Genomic DNA, 21522 nt, shown 5'->3' with positions numbered 1-21522 from the left:
GACTAACTCCACCACTTTGTCTATTTTCACTGGTTTCCACCCCCTTTCTCCTAATTTGAGGGGTGTCACAGGAGCACATCACTACAATGTTTTCTTTTTTCTCCCAAATTCTACTAGTAAATTTTTTAATAGAATTTGTTTTTAAATCTTCAATAAAAATATCCATTATTGAGTCCTGTGCCCAGCTCTATGCTTAGCATCAGAAAGATAGATATAGATAGATGATAGATAATAGATAGATAGATAAAATGATAGATAGATAGATAGATAGATAGATGGATAGATAGATAGATAGATGACTTATACATCATCTAACACCTCCAGTAGGGATCAGTAAAGATAACATTTTGAGGTAGAAGAGAGGGATGCTAAGGGAGTTTATGCCTATATAGCCTTGAATTTTTTCTATTAAACAAAAAGAGAGAGAGAGAAGGGGAACAAAGGAAAAGTAAAGCCTGGAAAAGGAAAAGCAAGTTTTAAAACATCTGTTTTGCAGATGGTGAAAGAAACAAGAGTTTAAAAAAACAAAAACGACAGATTAGTCAAGTGCTATGATTCTTGGAGTAAACAGTCATCTCTTTGTTGCTGTCATGGTCGTCTGCATCATCATCGTGGTCATCATCTTCACAACAAATTATACTTGAGCCACATAACCTTCGCTTGACTGAGAAAACCATGTCTTTGAAAAGCTGATAATCACTTATGCTAGTTTGATGTTTATTGCGCGGGGTGGTAGGCTGATTTAATTCATCGCATCCTCCCTCTGCTCTGTGCTTGCTTAGGTTGAGCCAGTGATACAGAGAGGCCATGAGAGTCTGGTCCATCACATCCTGCTCTATCAGTGTGACAGCAATTTGAACGACAGCATTCTGGACTACGGCCACGAGTGCTACCACCCCAACATGCCCGACGCATTCTACACCTGCCAGACCGTTTTCTTCGCCTGGGCCATTGGTGGAGAGGTGGGGCTAGTGATTCCTGAGATGTAACACAATTCACTGATCATGTTTTTTCCCTGTGATTCTAATACTTATAAGTAAAGCGCTATACACTATTTTTGATATGAGGGTGGCTTACTTTCCTTTCCAAAGAAAGTATTTCTTTTCTTGAGCCAGTTTGTTTGATCAACCATAGGTTAATGGAGTTCCAGGATGTTGACATCTCTTTGAGAATGGTTGGGTTTTTGAGTGGAGTAGAGCTTCAACTACTTTCATAGGACATCGTCTCATGACATTTTCCTAATTTAGGGTTTTTTCTATCCACCTCATGTTGGATTATCCCTCGGCACGCCATTGGATCCTCGGTATGTGCTCCTGGAAGTTCATTATGACAATCCGACATATATAGAAGGTGAGTTGATTCCTTCAAATATTCTGTCTATGATTTTAAAAAGTTTTGTAACTTCTGTCTTACAATTGAAATAAAACAGCATCCATTGTTAGAAAGAATTAATTTATATGTTTGTGAGCCAGATTAAGGGGTGCTATTAATAACTACACCGGGACAAGAGTCATTACCAGCGATGAATAAGGCAAATGGGCCTTCTGGTCACTAACCTTAAAGAAACCATTTGTATATAACTTATGAGGAAGTAGAAGAATAGACTTTTTGCTTTGTTATGTAAATTAGGCCACACAGGGTGCTTATGAAACGTTTCTAACTACTCATATGAAAACTACCATTCATCACACTAGAAAATATTAAGTATTTTGTTGTATAATAGGAAAACCATAAATATACTCAAAAAGTATTTATACAGAGACACTGAGTGATATTATATTGAAATGAAGAGGGGTAAGTATTTACATTTGATTTCTGAATTTACTTATGTAATATAACAAAACCAAAAAATGTTGAGATAATCAAGTTATTTTACATTGATTTATGCAGTTATTCATTAAATACTAAACACCAATTATGTGCTGGGTTTGTGCTTAACAATATAATGTTTGTGAAAAAATAGACACTGTTTTCAACCTTGTGGAAATTATAGTACAGTGGGAAAGAGAAATAATAAAATAATCACACCGGCTAATATAAAATTAAAAATATACGCTAATTGACCCAAAGGCTCAGTTTGGTATTCATAGGTAGGTAAGTCACCACTGCAGGAAGGAGTCAACTAAATTTAAAATAAGTGGAACAGATTTATGAAGTTTGGGAATCATCCTTTTCCTCCTTATAAGTATGTCATAGCAAGGACTGTGTCTTCTTCATCTTTCATTCCACTGCCTATTGTAGTGCTTTTCCCATACTAAAGTCTCAATTAGTATTGATTGAGTAACTGATGAATGATTGAAAGAATGGTGACAAACTATAAAGAAAGTTAATCATTAATAATTTTCTCCATCAGCAGATGGTTTCTTGACCAAGCGGTTTTCACCTCTATGTAAATGTTACTAAACATTACCTGAAAATAATATAAGGCTTTTGTTGAGTTCTTCTACATTTTAATGAGTGACTTAGGATTTCATGTCAGATCATTATGGAATGCATCAGCTAGACAACACAAACATTTCTCCCATGGTATGCAGGCAATACGGTGACATGTCTTTTAATTTCCGTGTGTGGAGCTGCATGTTGTCTTCCATTAATCTTTGCATGTATTCCTTTTCCTTGTGAGATTTTAGGAAAAATTAATGAACCACTTCAACTAAATATAGGGAATTTTTTTTTAAGAACGCAAACTCACTTTTAATTATATGCTCTTGTTCCAGGCTTAATAGATAATTCTGGACTGAGGTTATTTCATACAACAGATGTAAGGAAATATGATGCCGGGGTGATTGAGGCTGGCCTCTGGGTAAGCCGCTTCCATACCATCCCTCCAGGCATGCCTGAGTTCCATTCCGAGGGCCACTGCACTCTGGAATGCCTGGAAGAGGTATGCTGCGTCTCACTGTGTGCTGCTGCTTAGATTGATCAATGCTCTTAGAAAACTGTTTGGAACATTCCACATGTGTTCATTATTGATATTTTTCTTGTTTTCACACTGTAAAACCGTTACATACAATTTTGCCAAGACCTTTGTTGCTTTTTTAAATCTTAAAGGCTACCGGGGTAGAATTCTGAAGACAAGAATGACTTTCAGCACCTTTTCCTTCCTAGCCTCACCTCCTTTGTTTGTTTCATATTTGACACTTTATTCTACCTTTTATTTTTCTTTTTATTATTATTTTTTTAATCCTCACCTGAGGGTATTTTTCTATTTATCTTCAGATAGAGTGGGGTGGTGGGAGGGAGAGAGAGAGAAACATTGATGTGAGAGAGACACATCAACTGGTTGCCTCTGGCACAACCCGACCAGGGCCTGGAACGAATGCAACAGAGGCACATGCCCTTACCAAGAATCGAACCCGCAACTCATTGGTCCATGGGCCGACGCTCTAACCACTGAGAAAACCAGCCAGGGCTATTTTACCTTCTAAAATATTTTGCTCTATTTATGTAGTTTTCTTTCTCAACTTTACCTTTCATCTCTATTTGTTTTTTCCATTATTCATTTCCATTTTTTTTCTCCTTTTCTTTGCTTTATAGTTTTGTTCCCTTCTTTAACCAAAGAACAAGAATAACTAATATACAAACATATTGTGTAAGGTAAATCCATTTATAAGTATTTAATAATGGCTGCTTCCATTTGTAGTTCTTTACCCTCGAATGAAAGTATTTCAACATGGATCACATTCTTTGTGAATTAAAAAATGGCATGGTTGTAGGCTGTGTGCAGGCTGGTGAAGTGGGAACATGATCTTCTGAGTTATTTAGACATTGACTCCAGTTGCTATGACATCACTTACTATCTGTGGGACCACGGGCAAGTCATTTAAAGCCTTTCTCCCACTTGGTTTTCTTATCTGTAAATGTGGTAATAATTTCTCCTTTTAAGAATGTTAATTTGCAGGTTACTAACATACTGGAATATTTTTGCCAGGAATGTTGACTTCTTCTTTACCTCCTAAAAGAAGGGAAAAAAAAGATGACATTTAGGAGTGGTCCAATAGGTCCTCAGTCAGCATTAGTTTCCTTCCTCTTCTTCCAGCAAATATTGCTTCACAATGATAACTCTGCCAAGAATGTCATGAAAAATATAACTTCAAAATGTTTGGTGGCTCAAGCATTCCCTTAAATTGTTTTAGCTCTTCTTCTCGGTTGTCCCTTCAAGTCTCTTTTAACAAGAACTCTCTGAGTACACACTTGTTTGGGCTAATCGAGTCTTCCACTCTTTCCGCCCCCAACCCACAGGCTCTGGAAGCTGAAAAGCCAAGTGGAATCCACGTGTTTGCTGTTCTTCTCCATGCTCACCTGGCTGGCAGAGGCATCAAGCTCCGTCATTTTCGCAAAGGGAAAGAAATGAGATTAATTGCTTATGATGACAATTTTGACTTCAATTTCCAGGAGTTTCAGTATCTAAAGGAAGAACGAACTATCTTACCAGTATGAATGTTTTGTCATTTTTTACTGAATGTTATAAAAGTCATGAGCTGTATATCTGCTGAGAATTAGCAAGGTTTCTACTGCTGAAATGAATTGCTCATGGTATCCTTACTCCTGAAGCCACCCACCATGGGTATTGCACAACCCATGTGGAATGTGTTTGATCTTCCAAAATCAAACCTAATTTTTTTTTTTTTTTACTATTCCCAGGGGCACTTCAAGTTGTTGATTTAAAAAGAAAATGAAAATAGAGTTTTGAGCACTAACAGTATTCTTTTCTTGTTTAACTCCCCAGTTGAAACTTTTGGCTGCAATTATGATGATGGTAAAATCAGAAGTTCCTTTATTCCACGGGATATTTTTTTAGAAGTTTCATTTAAGTAAACATGATTATAAGGAGAATTCTTTCATTTGGCAAAGGTGTTCGGACATAACTAATTATACTGTTCTATGTAATTCACTTGCAACAATACTTGGGGTCATGGCAGAAGGACACAGAAGGGAATCTTATGCCTTATGATAATGAAGGCTTTAAAAAGTGTTTTTTTGTGATGCTTCATTTTGTTGTTGTTGTTGTTGTTAATCCTCACCTGAGGATATTTTCCCACTGATTTTTAGATAGAGTGAAAAGGGAGGGAGGGAAAGAGGGAGAGAGAGAGACACCAATTGGCAAACACTGGAAAAATAAATTACTATTAATGTGCCTCACAATTCTGTTATAAGGAAATACATGACTAAAGACCCTTTAAAGAAAATAATGTGAATGAAGAGATAATCACAGTATCTAGAATCTAAGGCTAACACTTAGGAAGTGTTTAATCTCTACTAAGAATTAAATGTGTGTTTTGTTATTTAATCCCTTAACAACAGCTGTGCAAAATAAGTGCTATTTTTATCATTATTTTTTGGATGAACACATTGTGCCCAGTGACTTATTTCCTTATCTAAGGTCATGCAGCTAGAACAAGATGGAGCCTGGCCTGAACCCAAACAGCCTGCTGACTTGTTTGCTTGCTTATTATCTTAGAATTTAATAGATCAAGGGTTTTCTCTTGATCAAATTCCTTACTCATCACTTCAAATAACAAATTAAACTCTTGACCTACAAATGTACTAGATAAATAAAACAGTGTAAAACTCCAATCTGAAAGCTCATACTTTTTTTGTTTTAGGGAGATAATCTAATTACTGAGTGTCGCTACAACACAAAAGATAGAACCTGGATGACTTGGGTAAGAAAAGTTTTATTATTAACATTTATCTGTAGGGAGGAAGGAAAAAACTTTGATTTCAGAGGAAAAAAAGTGAAAAACATTCCCATTGGGAAGCAAAATTCCTGAATGTCTTGAACATGAAACATAATAAAATGAAATCAGACCTGTTTTAGCATTTTATCAGATTAACTAATGATACTATGGTAGTATTTGCACTGTAATTTATTGACTCTTTCATGAAATGATATCCTTAGTCTTTTAGTTTTCCTCACTAAATATTATGAATAAAAGACCTGTGGTTACTAATGACCATTTACATGAGTTTGGACTTAGATGAATCAAGACTTCAAAGGGAAGAATGAATTGCATGACCTTAGGGTTTCTGACCCAAAGAGAAATTTCATCCCAACAGATTTACTGGGGAGTTCTGCTAAACATTCAACAATTAGATCATTCATGCCTTACTTATCTCTTCCAGGGAACACATCTCCCACCAACTCATTTTATGAAGTTAGAATAATCTTAAACTAAAACTTGAGAATGGCAGTATGAGAGAGGTCAACAATATGCACGTGATGGAAATATCTTTGACAAAGTATTATCAAATCTTGCATTATATAAAAATGTAATATTAGGACCAATTTGGGTTTTGTTAAGAAATATCAAATAGGTTTAAATTAAAAAATACATTAATGTCATTCTTCAGTTAAGAGACTAAAGGAAAAAGATATATGATTACCTCAGTTGGGGAAGAAAGAACATAGAATTTAATTTAGTCATGGAGGAAAAAAAGAACATTTAGCAAATCAAGAAAAAGAGAATTTTCTTAAGGTAAAAATTGGTTATGAAAAACCGGTAGCAAATATGAAACTAAATAAAGTACTAGATGTATTTCTTGAAAATCAAGAAGACAAGGATATTTATTATCACTATTTCTATTCAACATTGTACTGGAAAAGAAAGAAATTAGGTCAGAAAAAAAGAAACAACAAGGAGAAACACTTTATTCACAGATATGTAATTTTCTGCATCAAAAATCTTCTCAAAATTGGTAATATCTAAATTTAATTATGTTTTATAATCATATAATTTTTATCTTTCATTTCACATTTATTGATTTGCAGGTATTGTACCAACCTTGTATCCCTGGGATAAATCCTTCTTGGTCATGGTGTATAACTTTTTAAATATATTGCTGGATCCGATTTGCTATAATTTTGTTGAGGATTTTGGCATCTATGTTCATTAGGAATATTGGCCTTTAATTTTCTTTTTTTGTAGTGTCTTTATCTGGTTTTGGGATTAGGATTATGCTGGCTTCATTTAAAGAGATTGGAAGTCTTCCTTCCTCTTAAATGTTTTGGAATAGATTGAGGAGAATAGGTGTTAGTTCTTCTTTGAATGTTTGGTAAAACTCCCCTGTGAATTCATCCGGACTGGGGCTTTGGTTTGCTGGGAGTCTATTGATTATTGCTTCTATTTCCTTAGTTGTTATTGGTCTGTTCAGGTTTTCTGACTTTTCGCAATCAGAAAGAATATATGCATCCCTATGTTCATAGCAGCACTATTTACAATAGCTAAGATCTGGAAACAGCCCAAGTGTCCAACAACAGATGACTGGATAAAAAATCTGTGGTACAGATACACAATGGAATGCTATGCAGCTGTAAGGAATAAAGATCTCTTATCCTTTGAGACGATATGGAGGGACCTGAAGAGCATTATGCTAAGCAAAATAAGCCAATCAGAGAAAGACAAATATCACATGTTCTCACTTATTTGTGGAATATAATGAACAAAATAAGCTGATGAACAAAATAGACCTGGAGACATGGAAGTAAAGATCAGACTGACAAACCTCAGAGGAAGAGGAGGGGAGGGCAGGAAAAGATAAACCAAAGAACTTATATGCATAACCGGTGGACATAGACAACAATACTGTGAAGGAGGGGGGGACAGGAACAAGGAGAAGTGTATCAATGGGGGGGAGAGGAGAAACATCTATAACAAAAATTAATTAATTAATTAAAAAATAAAATGGTAAAATAAAATAAGCCATCAAGCATTAAAAAAAAAACCTCTTACATTCTATAGAAATAAAATCTAACATTAGCTGTGTTTGATCTCTATGGAAAAAAGTTATAAATCTGTATTGCAAGACATGGAAACACCTAAAGAAATTAAGAAGGACTGTGTTCATGGATAGAAAAGCTCAGTAAAATAACAATAATTCTATTTAAATCGACCTATACATATAATATAATTTCAGTAAAAAAGATATTTTATGATTTGGGATTTGGGTATTGAGAAATTTCGCCTAGCCATAGCTTCAAAGATATTCTCCACTTTTTTAATTTTTAAAACATTTTTCAGTTTTTGCTTTTCCATGGAGTTGATTCTAAAATCTACATAGAAAAGCAAAGTGTTAATAATAAGTAGGACACTACTAAAAAGAACAAAATGAGAAACAAACTATTGGAGACAAAGACTTATTTTAAAACTATGGTGATTAATAGTATGTTTTGAGTCCAGGGTTAGAACAGTGGAACAGAGTAGGGGTCCCAAAAACAGACCTACAAATCCTTTATATGAAAACTTGGTTTAGGATAGACATGGCATTCAGCTAAGTGCAAAAGGATCAACTTTTTGTTAAAGAATACTGACACAATTAGGTATCCAAATGACAAAAATAAAATTATGTTTTTATATTGCACGATATACAGACAATCAATTCCAGGAGGAACTGTGAATATGAAGATCAAAATTTTTAAATAAGTAAATGTGAGGATCAAAATGTTAAAATCTTTAGGAGAAAAATATATGAATATATCTTTATGACCTTGGGATAGGTAAGAACTGTTTAACAAAACATAAAAAGCACAAACTATGAATTAAACAATTGATGAATTTGACTACATTAAAGCTTTTGGTTACAAAAACAACATGGTTAAGTAAGTGAAAAGAAGTTTTAAATGGAAAAAATATTTACAATAATAGATTAAAGCAGCATTACTATCCAATATTTAAAAATTTTTTATTATTCAATAACACTAAACAAACATACAATAGAAAAAGAACAAAAGATAAAAATATTTCATAGGAATGAAAGCCCAAACAAATAAAAAACATATGAACGGATCATTGATTTTATTTGAAACCAGGGTCATGCAAATATGAACCAGAATGAAATATTTTATGTACTAGTTTGCCAATATTTATAATTGTAATCCAATGTACTGAAACTGTACCCCTCATATGCTGCTGAATATAAATTCATAAAACCACTTTGGAAAAAACCATGGCATTTTCTAGTGAAATTGGAGGTTGATATATGCTCTACCCAGTTCCATTTCTATGTGGATTTAACCTTGAGGTTACTTTTGCAGGAAGTGTTCCAGGAAAGGAATATATAAAATATTCATAGCAACATGTAACAACCCAGGAACAAAAGCCTGGGAACAGCTCAATTATTTATCAAAAGAAAAACAAATAAATATATTATAATATGGCCATACAATATATAAATAGTATGTAGTTGTGAAAATTAATGAACTAAAGTTATTCGTCTATTAAATGTGTCCGAAGAACACAATGTTGTTGAAAAGAGTAAATTTGCAGCAGACTATGTAGCTGTGATATCATGTATCTGAAGTTCAAGAACATACAAAAGTAAACAATATATTGTTTAGGGATACATACATACCTCAGTGAACTGAATGTAAAGTGTGATGAATAGCAAAAGAATAATAAACAAAATATTAAGATAATCATCTTTGGTTTGGGTGGGGAAGAGGAGAATTGTAGATTAGCATACAAAAGGTAGTCAAGACACGGGAATTGGCTTTATTTTTCTCATATCTTATATATAATTTGTTTACATGAAATATTTTGCTAAATATATAATAAATTATAATTTTAGTGTATATTTTGGTGCCTGGATACTCCCTCTTTTCAGGGCCAAGACAGCAAACATCAGCCACTGGAAATATCAGATAATAAGAGCTCACAACTATTTCTGTCGCTAGGTATTGTTCTTGGTGTCAGGGAATGCCTCACTTAAAGTTACGCTTCCTCCAGAAGGGCAGCCAGCAGCTGATGATTGGTTGATATGAGGTTATGAAAACCCAGCTTTCTTCCTACAATTTGGTAAAACTCTGAATAGCCACCCCAACTCAAGAATAGTTTAAATATGATATTTACTGAGGCATCAATTGTAGCCTCATGTGTAGAATGGCTTCTCCCTTTGCTCAATCCTGCCTTACTCATCAAGTGTAAGACATTATATTTTTGCAATTTGCAAAGTCATTTCATGTTTGCCACTACATTAATTTATAACCATGAAAAATATTACTAAATTTTTCATCTTCGTTTTTGAAGGGTAAATAATTTGCTGAATACAAAATTCCTGATTAATTTCTTTTTTTTCTGGGACAGTTGAGTATGTAATTTCAACATCTTCTTGTTACTTTCATCACTCATGATGAAAGGTCAGCTGTCAATTGCATTATTGTTCTCCCATATGTAATATGTCATTTTTCTCTTGCTGCTTTCAAGATTTTCTTTTTGTCTGTGGCTCTCAGCAATATGACTATAATGTGTCTAATTATGCCTCTCCTCATATTTATCTTTGGCATTTGTTGAGTACCTGGGGGTCTGTCAAGTTAATGTTTCTCACTAAATTTGGGAAGATTTCAGCTGCTATCTTTAAAAATATATTTTCTACCCTTTCTTCTTTCTCATTCTGAAACTTCAATTACATATATGTTGGAACACTTACTATTGTTCCACAGATCTCTGAGGAATTTTCATTTTCTTTAGTCTTTATTTTTTTACTTTTTCTATTCTTCAAATTGAAAAATTTCTGTTGATATATCTTCAAATTCACTGATTCTTTCCTCTTCCATCTCAAATTTGCTGTTGAGCTCATCCTGTGAATATTTTGTTCAATTATGGTATCTTTCAATCTAGAATTTTCTTTGGTTCTTTTTTATGTTTTTCTTTCTTTGATGTCATTCTCTGTTTTTCATTCATTTTAATATATTTACCTTTAATTGCTTGAATATCTTTCTTTAACTTTTCAAACATACTTATATCTGCTTTTAAGTTTTTGCCAAATCCAGCATCTGTATTCTCTTATAATTAGTTTCTACTGATTAACTTTTCCTCCTGAGTACAGATTATAGTTTCCTGTTTCTTTTAAAATTTAATAACATTTGGTTGAAAAATTGACAGTTGTAACAATTCTAGATTCTCTTCTTCTGAGGATCTTTAATATTTAAATATTCTACTAGGTAATTTACTACCTAGATTTAGAATTTGAAATATGTCTCCCCTGTGGTATGCAGCTGATGATGTTTACATACACGACAGCAAGATTATAGAAAATCCAGTGCAACTGAGCAAATCTACATCAAACTGACTGATTGTTATCATGTTAACCAAATACTCCCATAAGCCTCTGAAATGTTCCCTGTGGTGAGAAGTTAACATCATATTAACAGAAACTTAAGGAGATTATGATATTATTTAAGAAAGGCAACTTTTAAAGAGATAGAAGTAATTCTATTAATTTTAAATGTCACTAACTTAAAAAAAATTAAGTTGTCATTTAGATTATTATTCAGCTTTAAAATTTTTTTTATTTTAATATTGGAAGGAACTGTATGACCTTGGTGGTTTGTGTGCTTAAGTGTGACAGTTAGTGGAATATTCTTTTCTAAATAAAACATCTCCATTTCAGGGAGGACTAAGCACCAGGAGTGAAATGTGTCTTGCATACATTCTTTATTACCCAAGAATTAATCTTGCTCGATGTTCAAGTATTCTAGACATTATGGAACAACTTCAATTCATTGGAGTTAAGGAGATCTACAGGCCAGTCACGTAAGTAATAAATGAATTTCATGGTAGAGGCAACGTACTTTAGAAAAGGATGGACATTATTTTCATATTGGATTTATCACTGTTTTATGGAATTCCTTTATGTGGTGTTCTATTTGATTATTTTCAACTGGGAATACCCAGTGAGCTTCTTGGTTGCTTTGTCCAGGCCCCCCAAGACTACCTCCAGGTTCAGAGATTTTTCTAGGGAGACCTAAAGGGTTCAACATATAGTTATATTCATGGCTAATACTAATTACAGTGAAAGAATATAAAGAAAAATGAACAAAACAGAAAAAGCACATGGGACAAAGTCAACAGGAAAACAGGAATAAGCTCCCCAAAACCCCTCTCAGTGGAGGCACACAGAATGCGCTTAATTCCACCAGCATCAGATTATGAAAGCATGTATGAATTGTTGTGAACTGGAGAATCTCGTTAGGGACTCAGTGTCCAGAGCTTTTATTGAGAGCTGGTCACATAAGTGTCCTCTGTTCAGCAAATACCTGAATTCCAGACTCCCAGGAAGAAAACAGGTGTTCAATATAAACTACACTGTTTGAACAAACAGTCTAGGCACAATGAGTCACTCTTATCATTTAGAGAAAGTTTTATATTAATATGGGAAGTGAGTTATTATTTAAATTCCCTGATGCCAGCCACATGTCAACCATCCAAGTAGGTATTTCTAAGAGTAACAGTCTCACATGGCATATGTCAATTCTTTCTGCACAATTGCATATCATAGGAACTACTTATGATAAAATAATAAACAAGATAAATATTATTCCTGACAGTTTAAGATTATATTCTAGAATGGGGAGACACTAAACAAACAAACAATGTAAAAACAAAATTCCAGATATTAGATGTTATGAAAGGAATCGAAACAGTGAAAGATGTGTGTAGCTGTTGTCAATAGGGTGGTGAAAGTCTTTTGGGTGAGATGTCTTAGTCTGGGCTGCTGTATCCTAAATGCCATAAACAAGAGTGATTAATAAATTCCAGAAGTTGATTTCTCACAGTTTGAGAGTCTGGAAAGTCCAAGAACTAAGCATGGGCAGATTTAGTGCTTGGTGACACCCCACTTCCTCATGGACGGTCATCTTCTCATAGTAACCGTATGTGGCAGCAGGAGCAAAGGAGCTTTCTCAAGCTGCCTTTGTAGGGAGCTAATCCCATAAATGAGGGCAGAGACTCCAAAAGGCCTCATCTCCTAAAAACGTCACATTGGGTGTTAGGGTTTCAACATGGATTTAGGGTGGACACACATTTAGTCTATGGCTAGAGGTGATATTTTTGAGCAGAGACCTAAGTGATGAGAAGCCAGCCATGGAAAAGATATCCAAGTATACTGTATAAATAGAGAAGAGTCCGTGTAATGACCCTCTTGTGGATATGAAGCTAGCATGTTCAAAGAGCAACAAGAAGGGGAGTTTGGCGGGGGCAGTTAAATGTGGTGGAAATGAGTGAGGAGGTCTGACAGCTAATGGGACCAGACCATGTAGGACTTTATAGGCAACATAAAGACTTAAGTTTTTAAGTGAAAAGAGGAACCACTGTAGCATATTTTTTAAAAGTCAATTTGGCTACTGTGTTGAAAAAGACTCTAGGAGGGTAAGATTGGAAAGAGTAATACCAACTAGGAGACAATTGTGGTTGCCCAGGTGAGACGTAATGGCACCTTGGACCAAGGTGGAGGCAGTCGAGTTAATGAGAAATGGTTACGTTCAGGTTACATGTTGAAGGTAGCACTCACTGGACTTGTTGATTGATTGGAGCTCAAGGAGTTGATCAGAGAAGGAGAAGAGTGAAGGAAAAATGATGTGTGAATGGTGTAGGAAAAGAAAAAAAAATGAAGAAAAAATAGAAAATTCTGTTTTAGATATATTAAGATAGATGTAGAAAAAAATAACACCACAGAAGAGAATCAGGGTGCCTAGTGGAGATTTGGGCATATATATTCTGTTTTAATATAAAGAGAATTTTCTAGTAATTTTCAAAATGAAAGAGACATGTAATTAGGCAAAAGTTATGCATAAATTTTTGAGGGGGTGTATTTAAGGAAGGGTAAAAGAACAGTGAGAATGTAGTAAAATTCAGATGCTAAAGGAGAATACAAGTATGGTCTACTTTTGTTTCTAAATATTATAGGGATTATAAATTATGAACTAAAAATACTCTTTTTACATTAAACTTATTATTTATAGATGTGTTGTACTGAGTTTCTATCTACCCAACCCATTGACTGCCACAACAAAAGTCTGGATCTACTAAAATACAAATAACAAAAAGCTTATGTAAATTAGTTTGCAATTTATCAAGTATTTTCAAATGCATGATTTCATGTAAGTTATTCCCACACAATTCCAATAGGTAGAGCAAGACTTGCGATCCTAGTTTTATAGAGGAGGAATTAGAAACTGAGAGATTGAGAAGTTGTTCAACATTCTATAATTCACAATAAGTATCAGAGCAAGGGTTTGTATTGTGGTCAATGTCTCTCTCTATATATATATGTATATATCTGCCTTTTATTAAAAATATATACAAATAAAATAGTAATGAAAATAAAAACAACACATAAAATATTCTAAAAACGGTAGGATATAGTCTAGTTTTCCCTTTTGTGTTCATCTGTGTGAAGCCGCTGAAGGTGCTCGGTTCCAAGTCCCAGGGAGCTCGGCCAGTGTCCACGCTTCGGCCTCCCCCAGGAAAGACTGAGGCTGGGTCTGTCCTCCTGAGAAGGACAGGAAAATTGCTTCGCAGACCAAGGCCACCTTTAAGATGTCATTGCCCACATGAAACCATTTAACTACAGGTGAAATATATTTGTTCTTCAAAATATGAGTGAAAAAGAGCCTCTATCATAAAATACATGTTTGAACTTCAAATCAAACTTTCAAATCTCGCTCATCATCCCAGTGACATAAATCTGATTGAAGGCCAAGCTAACAGGGTACTGGTTAAAAGATCAGAAGGAGAGGGATGGCTTGGGTGCTGCTTCTGTTTTGCTTAGAAGAAAATTGCTAATTTGGTTTCAGGATATAATACTAAAAAGGAATGTCATATAACATATAACCCCAAATCTCTTATTTTGTGCTTTTAATATAATAATTAGTTAGGTGCCCTATTTCATTTTAAACATTCCATAGCAATCCTAAGATTAGAGGATGACTTGGTAGAAAAATAGAGACAACTACATCCTGTTTCAGGATTTGTCTGTTCCGGGAGATGCAGTTTTTCTTTGCCTCCTACAGATCTGGCAAGACTTAAAGAAGAACAAAAACTCACAAAGATTAGATAACGGAATAGATAATGAGTTTATATAAATTCTTTATTCTCTGCAACACCACACATCCATGCTGTTCCAGGCAGGTTTATAGGATGGAAAGCTCCTGTGTTATTTGTTCTATTTCTAAAAAAGAATCAAGAGAGATGTTTCTCCTTTTCTTTATAGGAAAAATCACTTTCTGTTTATCATGTGTGAAAATTACAAAGGCTATTTTACAGAGTTTAGGTAATGCAGAAAAAAGTTTTAAAAAGACAAAAGCCATCATCTCAAATTCTGTTAGAAAAAATAATACTAACATTCATTGAAAGTTATTGCTGACATCTTCCCATGTAGGTATTAATATAAAGATGAATAGATTATTGTTATAAAGATTATAACTTGTTCACTGTTTTAAACGAGAACATTAACATTTAATTTTGTTTTAATTTACCAGAAGATTAAGAAAGTTGTTTTGTCTTAAATTTATTTCCTTTGGTCTGCTGTCTCCCTTTTCACCTCATTCTGTTGTTCCATGATCTTTTATTTGAGCTCTTGGTTAATTCAATTCATGTTCTTATTAAATAAGCTTATAACATAAAACACTTGTGGGAATTGTCTCCAGTAAAATTGGTTTGTATTGTCCTCTAGAGTCAGTTTTTGCTGTCTGTTCACATGAAGTGTGAAATAACTTCCCTTTTGCCCTATGTTTGCATGGTGGTTATGTCATTTCTTACTTCTGCTGAGTCACTTTTCTGTAAAACTTCTTTGATAAAATGTAGGTGAAGTATTGACTTCCTTCTAAGCAAATCTGAGAGTAGCTTTCTTTCATGCGACACCCTAGTTTGAGGTTTAGGTGATATGTTTTATGTACATACTTTTTAATATTTTGATGGCAAAGGGCTATGGGCATAGAGGTGGGACCGCATACTCTGTGTTGCAATGCATGGGTTGATCCTTCCACAGATGTTGTTAAAAATCTGTTGGAGGAGGTTTGCTAACTGGTAAGGGCTGAACCCCTCTCCATGGAGGAATGTCCCAGGTCTTATATCTGCGGTTGCATCTGCTACAGCCCTCGATTCCTCACTTCTTTCTAGGGAGCCTCAGCCTCACTGTGTACTTCCCATCACACATTTCCTTAGTGTCAAGAGGACCAGGAGTTATACCTTGTCAAGTCGGATTATGCTGGCTCCCTTCTTTAACAATTAAACTGGAAAGTTTGTGGCATTATCTTTTTTCATGGCTTGTTAATATGTTTTTATTTCTGTTTTACTATTTAACAGTCAAATTGCTTGGGGCAGAACTTATATACAACAAAATGCACCTCTTTTTGTTATAAAGTTTCCTCAGATGTGTACACCTATTTCATTCCCTCACAAATGAGATATAGAGCATTTCCATCACCTCCAAAAGCCCTCTTAGTCCTATCTGGAGACAATCGCACCTCACACACAAAGCTCCATGAAGCTGCGAATCTGCTTTATGTCACTAGAGTACTTAATCTTTTGTAGATTTTACAAAAATGGGATCATATAGTATGTGCTCTTTTGTGCCTGTTTTTTTTTTTTGTTGTTGTTGTTTGTTTGTTTTTAACTTAGAGATTTCTGAGATTCAGCTATGCTAGCGTATGTATCACCAGTCCATTCTTTTTTATTGCTGAGTAGTATTCCCCTATGTAGATATACCAAAGTTTGTTTATCAGTTCACCAGGTAAAAGACATTTGGATTGTTTCCAGTTTCTGACTATTATGAAAAAAACTGCTATGAACATTAATATTAGTCTTTGTATGGACATATGTCTTCAATTTTCTGGGTTAATACCTAGTGGTGGAATCACTGGATTGAGTACCAAATTTACATTTGTTTCATAAGACCCTCAACATTTTCTCCAAAGTGGTGGACCTTTTTACATTCTCACCAGTAATATATAAGAACTCCTATTGCTTAATATTCCTTCAATGTATTGTATTTCCAGTACTTTAAATTTCATCTGTTTTAATGTGTATGTAGTGGAATATCTCATTGTGGTTTTATTTTCCATTTCCCTTATGATTACCAATGTTGAGCCTCTTTTCACATTGTCTCTTGGTCAGGTATACAAGTTCCTCCTCATTGTTCAAATTTCGGCCCATTGTTTAGTCGGGTTATTTGTTTTATTATTGACTTGTAAGAGTTCTTTATATTTTTATTTATTTATTTTAATATTTTTCTTTATTAATTTTAGAGTGAGGAAAGGAGAGAGACGGAGAGAGAGAGAGAAACATGGATGAGAGAGGACATCAATTGGCCGCCTCCTGCATGTACCCCACTGGGGATCAGGCCCACAACCCCGGCATGTGCCCTGACCGGGAATGGAACCGGCGACCTCTTAGTGCATGTGTCAATGCTCAACCACTGAGCCACATTGACCGGGCGAGTTCTTTATATTTTTAAAGAGTTCTTTATGCTTTGGATATAAATCCTTTGTCAGATGTATTTTACAGATAATTTCTCCCAGTCTATGATCTGATTTTCATTTTTTTTAGCTGTTTGTTTTTTTAAAGTCCATTTTATCATTTTTGGTTTGTTTTGTGCTTTTGATATGCTCTGTAAGAAATCTTTGCCTACCCAAGGTCATGGAGATTTCCTTCTGTTTTATTTTTTTTCCATAAGAAGTTTATAGTTTCAGGTTTTACATTTTGGTTGATGATACATTTTGAGTAAATTATCTGTGTGTGGTATGAGACAAATGCTGAGGTTCGTGGTTTTTCGTATGGATATCGAGTTGTTTAAGAACCATTTGATGATGAAAACCTACCTTCTTCCTATTGAATTACACTGGAATGTTTGTTGAAAATCATGTGACCATGGGTTGACTATTTCTAGACTCTGAATTCCATATCATTGTTGTATATGTTTAACCTTAATATAATGCCACGCTCAATTATTATAGTTTTATAGCTTGTCTTTAAATAAGAGGGTAGAAGTCCCAAACATTGTCATTTTTTATTTTCCCAAAATTATTTTGGATAACCTAAGTTTATTTAATTTTTGTATTCTTTTAAATCAACTTATCATTAGATTAAACTTACAAAGAAAAATTACTCAATATTAATATTAACATGGTTTATTTTTTATTAACTACCGTGATATATAAATAATACCCTTTTAAAAATGTTTATTTGGGTAGACATTTACACTATACCAAGATGTCTAAAAATGTAACTGCTTTAATTCCTGGAACATTCTAATATTTCTAACTAACTGCCAGTCCCAGTGATAGCAGAGGAAATTGCTACTTCACGGTTACCTATTTCTGGTTTAAAGTCTTATAAGGAAAAATACTAAAGAAATATTCACTTCTTCAGGATTTCCTCTCTGTCTGCTTTGCCCTTTTCTCCAGGGGTAACCTGGAAGCGTGTAGGTCAGGCTGGAATGACGGAGCGGTGGTAGCATAGAGCAGGAGCCTGAGTAATGTATGTTGGTAGGGATGGAAAGGAGACAAACATGAGACAGTGCTGTCATCTCAGGGAGGTTGGTGACTCCATCCCCAGGTTCCTCAGTCACGCTATGCTGTCTCCAACATATGAACCCTTGAAGCTTTCCTTTTTACATCCTTTCCACATATTTATAGTAAATTAACAAATGTGTTTATACCTCATGTCAAGAAATAAGAGTTTACTGATATATTCTAGCAGCAAAGATTTTAAGATTTTATCTAGGTACAATACCAGCAGGTCTGCAGAAAATTCAAAGGATTTAAGCCACCTGAGATCCTTAGTAGAGATTCTAGTGTCACCTTGTGGTGTGTTAGATGGTTACAGGCTGACAATCTCCCCCAACCCCCCTACCTGGGTCCCACACACCCCAGTACTTCTCTAGTTATAATGTTGATTTTCCTTTTTTCCAGGTACCTTACTCTTTTGAAAAGTAAATTTTATTTTTATCATTTGATTTAAAAATTACTTTATATTTAATAAAACCTACAAGTAGCTTTTATTGTAAAAGAACATTGTACCTGGCCTGTGTGGCTCAGTGGTTGAACATTGACTCATGCACCAAGAGGTCACCAGTTCGATTCCCAATCAGGGCACATGACCAGGTTGTTGGCCAAATCCCCAGTTGGGGGCATGCAGGAGGCGGCCAATTGATGTTATCTCTCATTGATGTGTTTATCTCTTTCTTCCTCTCCTTCCTCTCTCTCTAAAATCAATAAAGGAAAAAATAAATAAAAGAACACTGTATATAAACATAATGGACTCCTTTAAAGTCAAGCTTTAATTTTACACTAATTCTGAATTGCATCTCCACAAGTCTTCACAGCATATTTAATTCCAAAATGGGGTGGCTCCGAGGCCCTCAGTAGACGTGCATGCTGCAGTGTGATCTGGTGGCTCTTTGTGGCATTCATTTCTAAGTCTGTACAAACGGTGCATTTAAAACCAAGTGACCATATATTGACTGCAGTTAAAGGGAAAAAGGAAGTTAGGACTGAAGAATAGAAAAATCATCATGTATTATGCATTGCTTCTACTGTATTACTGGAGTATGGAGGAAATAATTTTAATTTAGACATTAAAAATTTATCTTTATAACTAAAAAATTAATAAAGGATGTTTACTTTAAAAGATAATATTCAATGTGCCTGAATAGGTTTGTGTGTAAGAAGAAATTACGAAGATCAGATAGTAAGTTGTAGATTTCTTAGCTAGAGATTAATTATTTGGTAATTACTAGAACATCTTGGGGTGCCATGGGAGCCAGACACCTCCTGATTACCCATGATAATCTGCCAGAAGGTCTATGGATTAGCTTATGTAAAGTTTTGCTATTTGCCAACACTTACTTTTCCTTTTTCAGGAGTCAGTAATATAAACTTGTATTTAATGAAGAGTATATTTTCGAGCTGGTCCTATCATTCCTCTGTGATTTGTTCTTTCTTTCTTGGACATTTAACATGTTTTACTTTTTTTTTTTTCTTACATGTTTTACTTTTTTTTTTAGAACAGCAAATAGAAGCAAAGCATATCATCTGAAGAATATTTTTTTTCTCAGTAAAATTTTAAAAACACTCTTTCAATTTCAAATCTTTTGAATGGACCTCCATGTCAGCAAGCCCAAACAGGGCAGCCACCAGGGGTCAGGCTTCTCAGCTCTATGGAACTGAAATTTCCATCTGTAACAGTACCTTTAAGATCCTCCACATTTCTTTATCTCACCATTAGCATTTCACTATTTAGAACTGTTTGCCTACCAGTTGTATTGTTAGCTAGAGTCAAAACACATAAATGAGGAATTGTGAGACGCTGGGGAAGCTTTCTGAACCAGAATTATTTGTCTAAAAGTAATACCCATACACTACTGAAACAAGGAGTTTCACTTTTCAAGAAGATGCCTCCTTTCTTGGTATGTATTTCGTCACCTTAGTTTGTAAAAACGAACAAGTATGAGGTCTGTTGAAAAGTAATGGAAACATATAATGTTTTTATTCTGAAAATGACTGTGTTTTTTGTTGTTGTTGTTTTTAATTCAGGACCTGGCCTTTCATTATCAAAAGCCCCAAGCAATATAAAAACCTTTCCTTCATGGATGCAATGAATAAATTTAAATGGACTGAAAAGGAAGGTCTGTCCTTTAATAAGCTTGTCCTGGACCTGCCGGTGACCGTGAGATGCTCCAGGGCGGACAATGCAGAGTGGTCGGTAAGCCCCACTTTGTTTCAGTCTTTGGTGGAAACCAGATATCCCATTTACCTGAATCTACAACAGTTAAAATCTATAAATTTTATAGATTACAGGAATTTTATTCCTTCCCAGAGGCGTGTCTGGCCCTCCTCTCCACTGCCCTTGGAATTCCCGAGGTGTGCCTCTCTGATGTTTGACAGCCTCGGCAGCCATCTGTTCCCGGTCCTGCACCCCTTTGATCCCTGCAAACTTGGCCACAGCCCTGCTCGCAAATCACACGCTCACTGGCCTTGTCTGCTGCTTCATTTTCAGATCCAAGGGATGGCAGCTTCACCTCCAGCTATAGAAAGACCGCACAGAGCAGAGCCCTCGGAGTGCACCTCTCCTTCCCCCTCTCTGCACGGGAACCTCTCCCCCGGGCTGCTGGCGGGCCTCACAGTGCTGGGCAGCGTGCTGAGCAGCGTCCACTCGGGGGCCTAATTCTGTTGTCCTGGGGACGATGTTTTCTGTGATGCAAAACTGTCATTTAAGGTGGAAGTCAGAGACACCTTGGGCCCAAGGAGTGTGAAGACCGGAGGCTTACGTGGCATATACTCCCTCCCCACTCCCTGTCTCCCTCTATTCCGTGTTCCTCAGAAATGCCTGACAAAATGTATCGATGACCAATAAAGCAAAACTGGCCTGACTTAATATAAGTTTATAATTTCTTAAGTTTATCATAGTTGGGACAAAGTAGACAGAAAACGATACTTCCTTCTGGATCACATTTTATTTAAACACCCACCATTGCTATTACACTTTTTAGTTTGGCTTCTATTTTCCTCTTAAAAATATAAAAGGTAGTGCTCTCCACTCCAGTTTCCTTCCTCTTTATTGCTCTGTGGGTGTGACTTTCCAAGTGTGACAATGGTCCCTCCGAACCGCTTTCCAGTCTGTCCTTTCTGTGAATTCCCCGTGGATTGCATGCCTCAGTGCCTTTTGGGGATGCCCGTTTTACTCTTCATTTCTCTGAGCCTGTTACTCCCACGCGCCCTCCCCCACGTCGGAGGACTTCTGTGTC

The 21522-nt window shown here is 35.3% G+C and overlaps 1 protein-coding gene across 1 annotated transcript in view; it reads left to right on the top strand.

Annotated features, from left to right (window-relative positions):
* Positions 1-21098, top strand: part of MOXD1 (monooxygenase DBH like 1) — a 91220-nt gene extending 70122 nt beyond the window's left edge. The window contains exons 5-12 of the mRNA XM_036248802.1: positions 783-962; positions 1248-1350; positions 2718-2884; positions 4243-4434; positions 5607-5666; positions 11389-11531; positions 20312-20480; positions 20775-21098. Of these exons, the coding sequence (XP_036104695.1) occupies positions 783-962; positions 1248-1350; positions 2718-2884; positions 4243-4434; positions 5607-5666; positions 11389-11531; positions 20312-20480; positions 20775-20942 (1182 nt within the window). The 3' untranslated portion in view covers positions 20943-21098. The remainder of the gene's footprint in view (positions 1-782; positions 963-1247; positions 1351-2717; positions 2885-4242; positions 4435-5606; positions 5667-11388; positions 11532-20311; positions 20481-20774) is intronic.
* The last annotated feature ends 424 nt before the right edge of the window (positions 21099-21522 follow it).

This window comes from Molossus molossus, unplaced genomic scaffold, assembly GCF_014108415.1.
Source record: "Molossus molossus isolate mMolMol1 unplaced genomic scaffold, mMolMol1.p scaffold_m16_p_8, whole genome shotgun sequence".
In the NCBI taxonomy this organism is placed as follows: Eukaryota; Metazoa; Chordata; class Mammalia; order Chiroptera; family Molossidae; genus Molossus; species Molossus molossus.
Note: the sequence above shows the minus strand (reverse complement) of the source record. Positions and strands in the feature narration are given on the sequence as shown.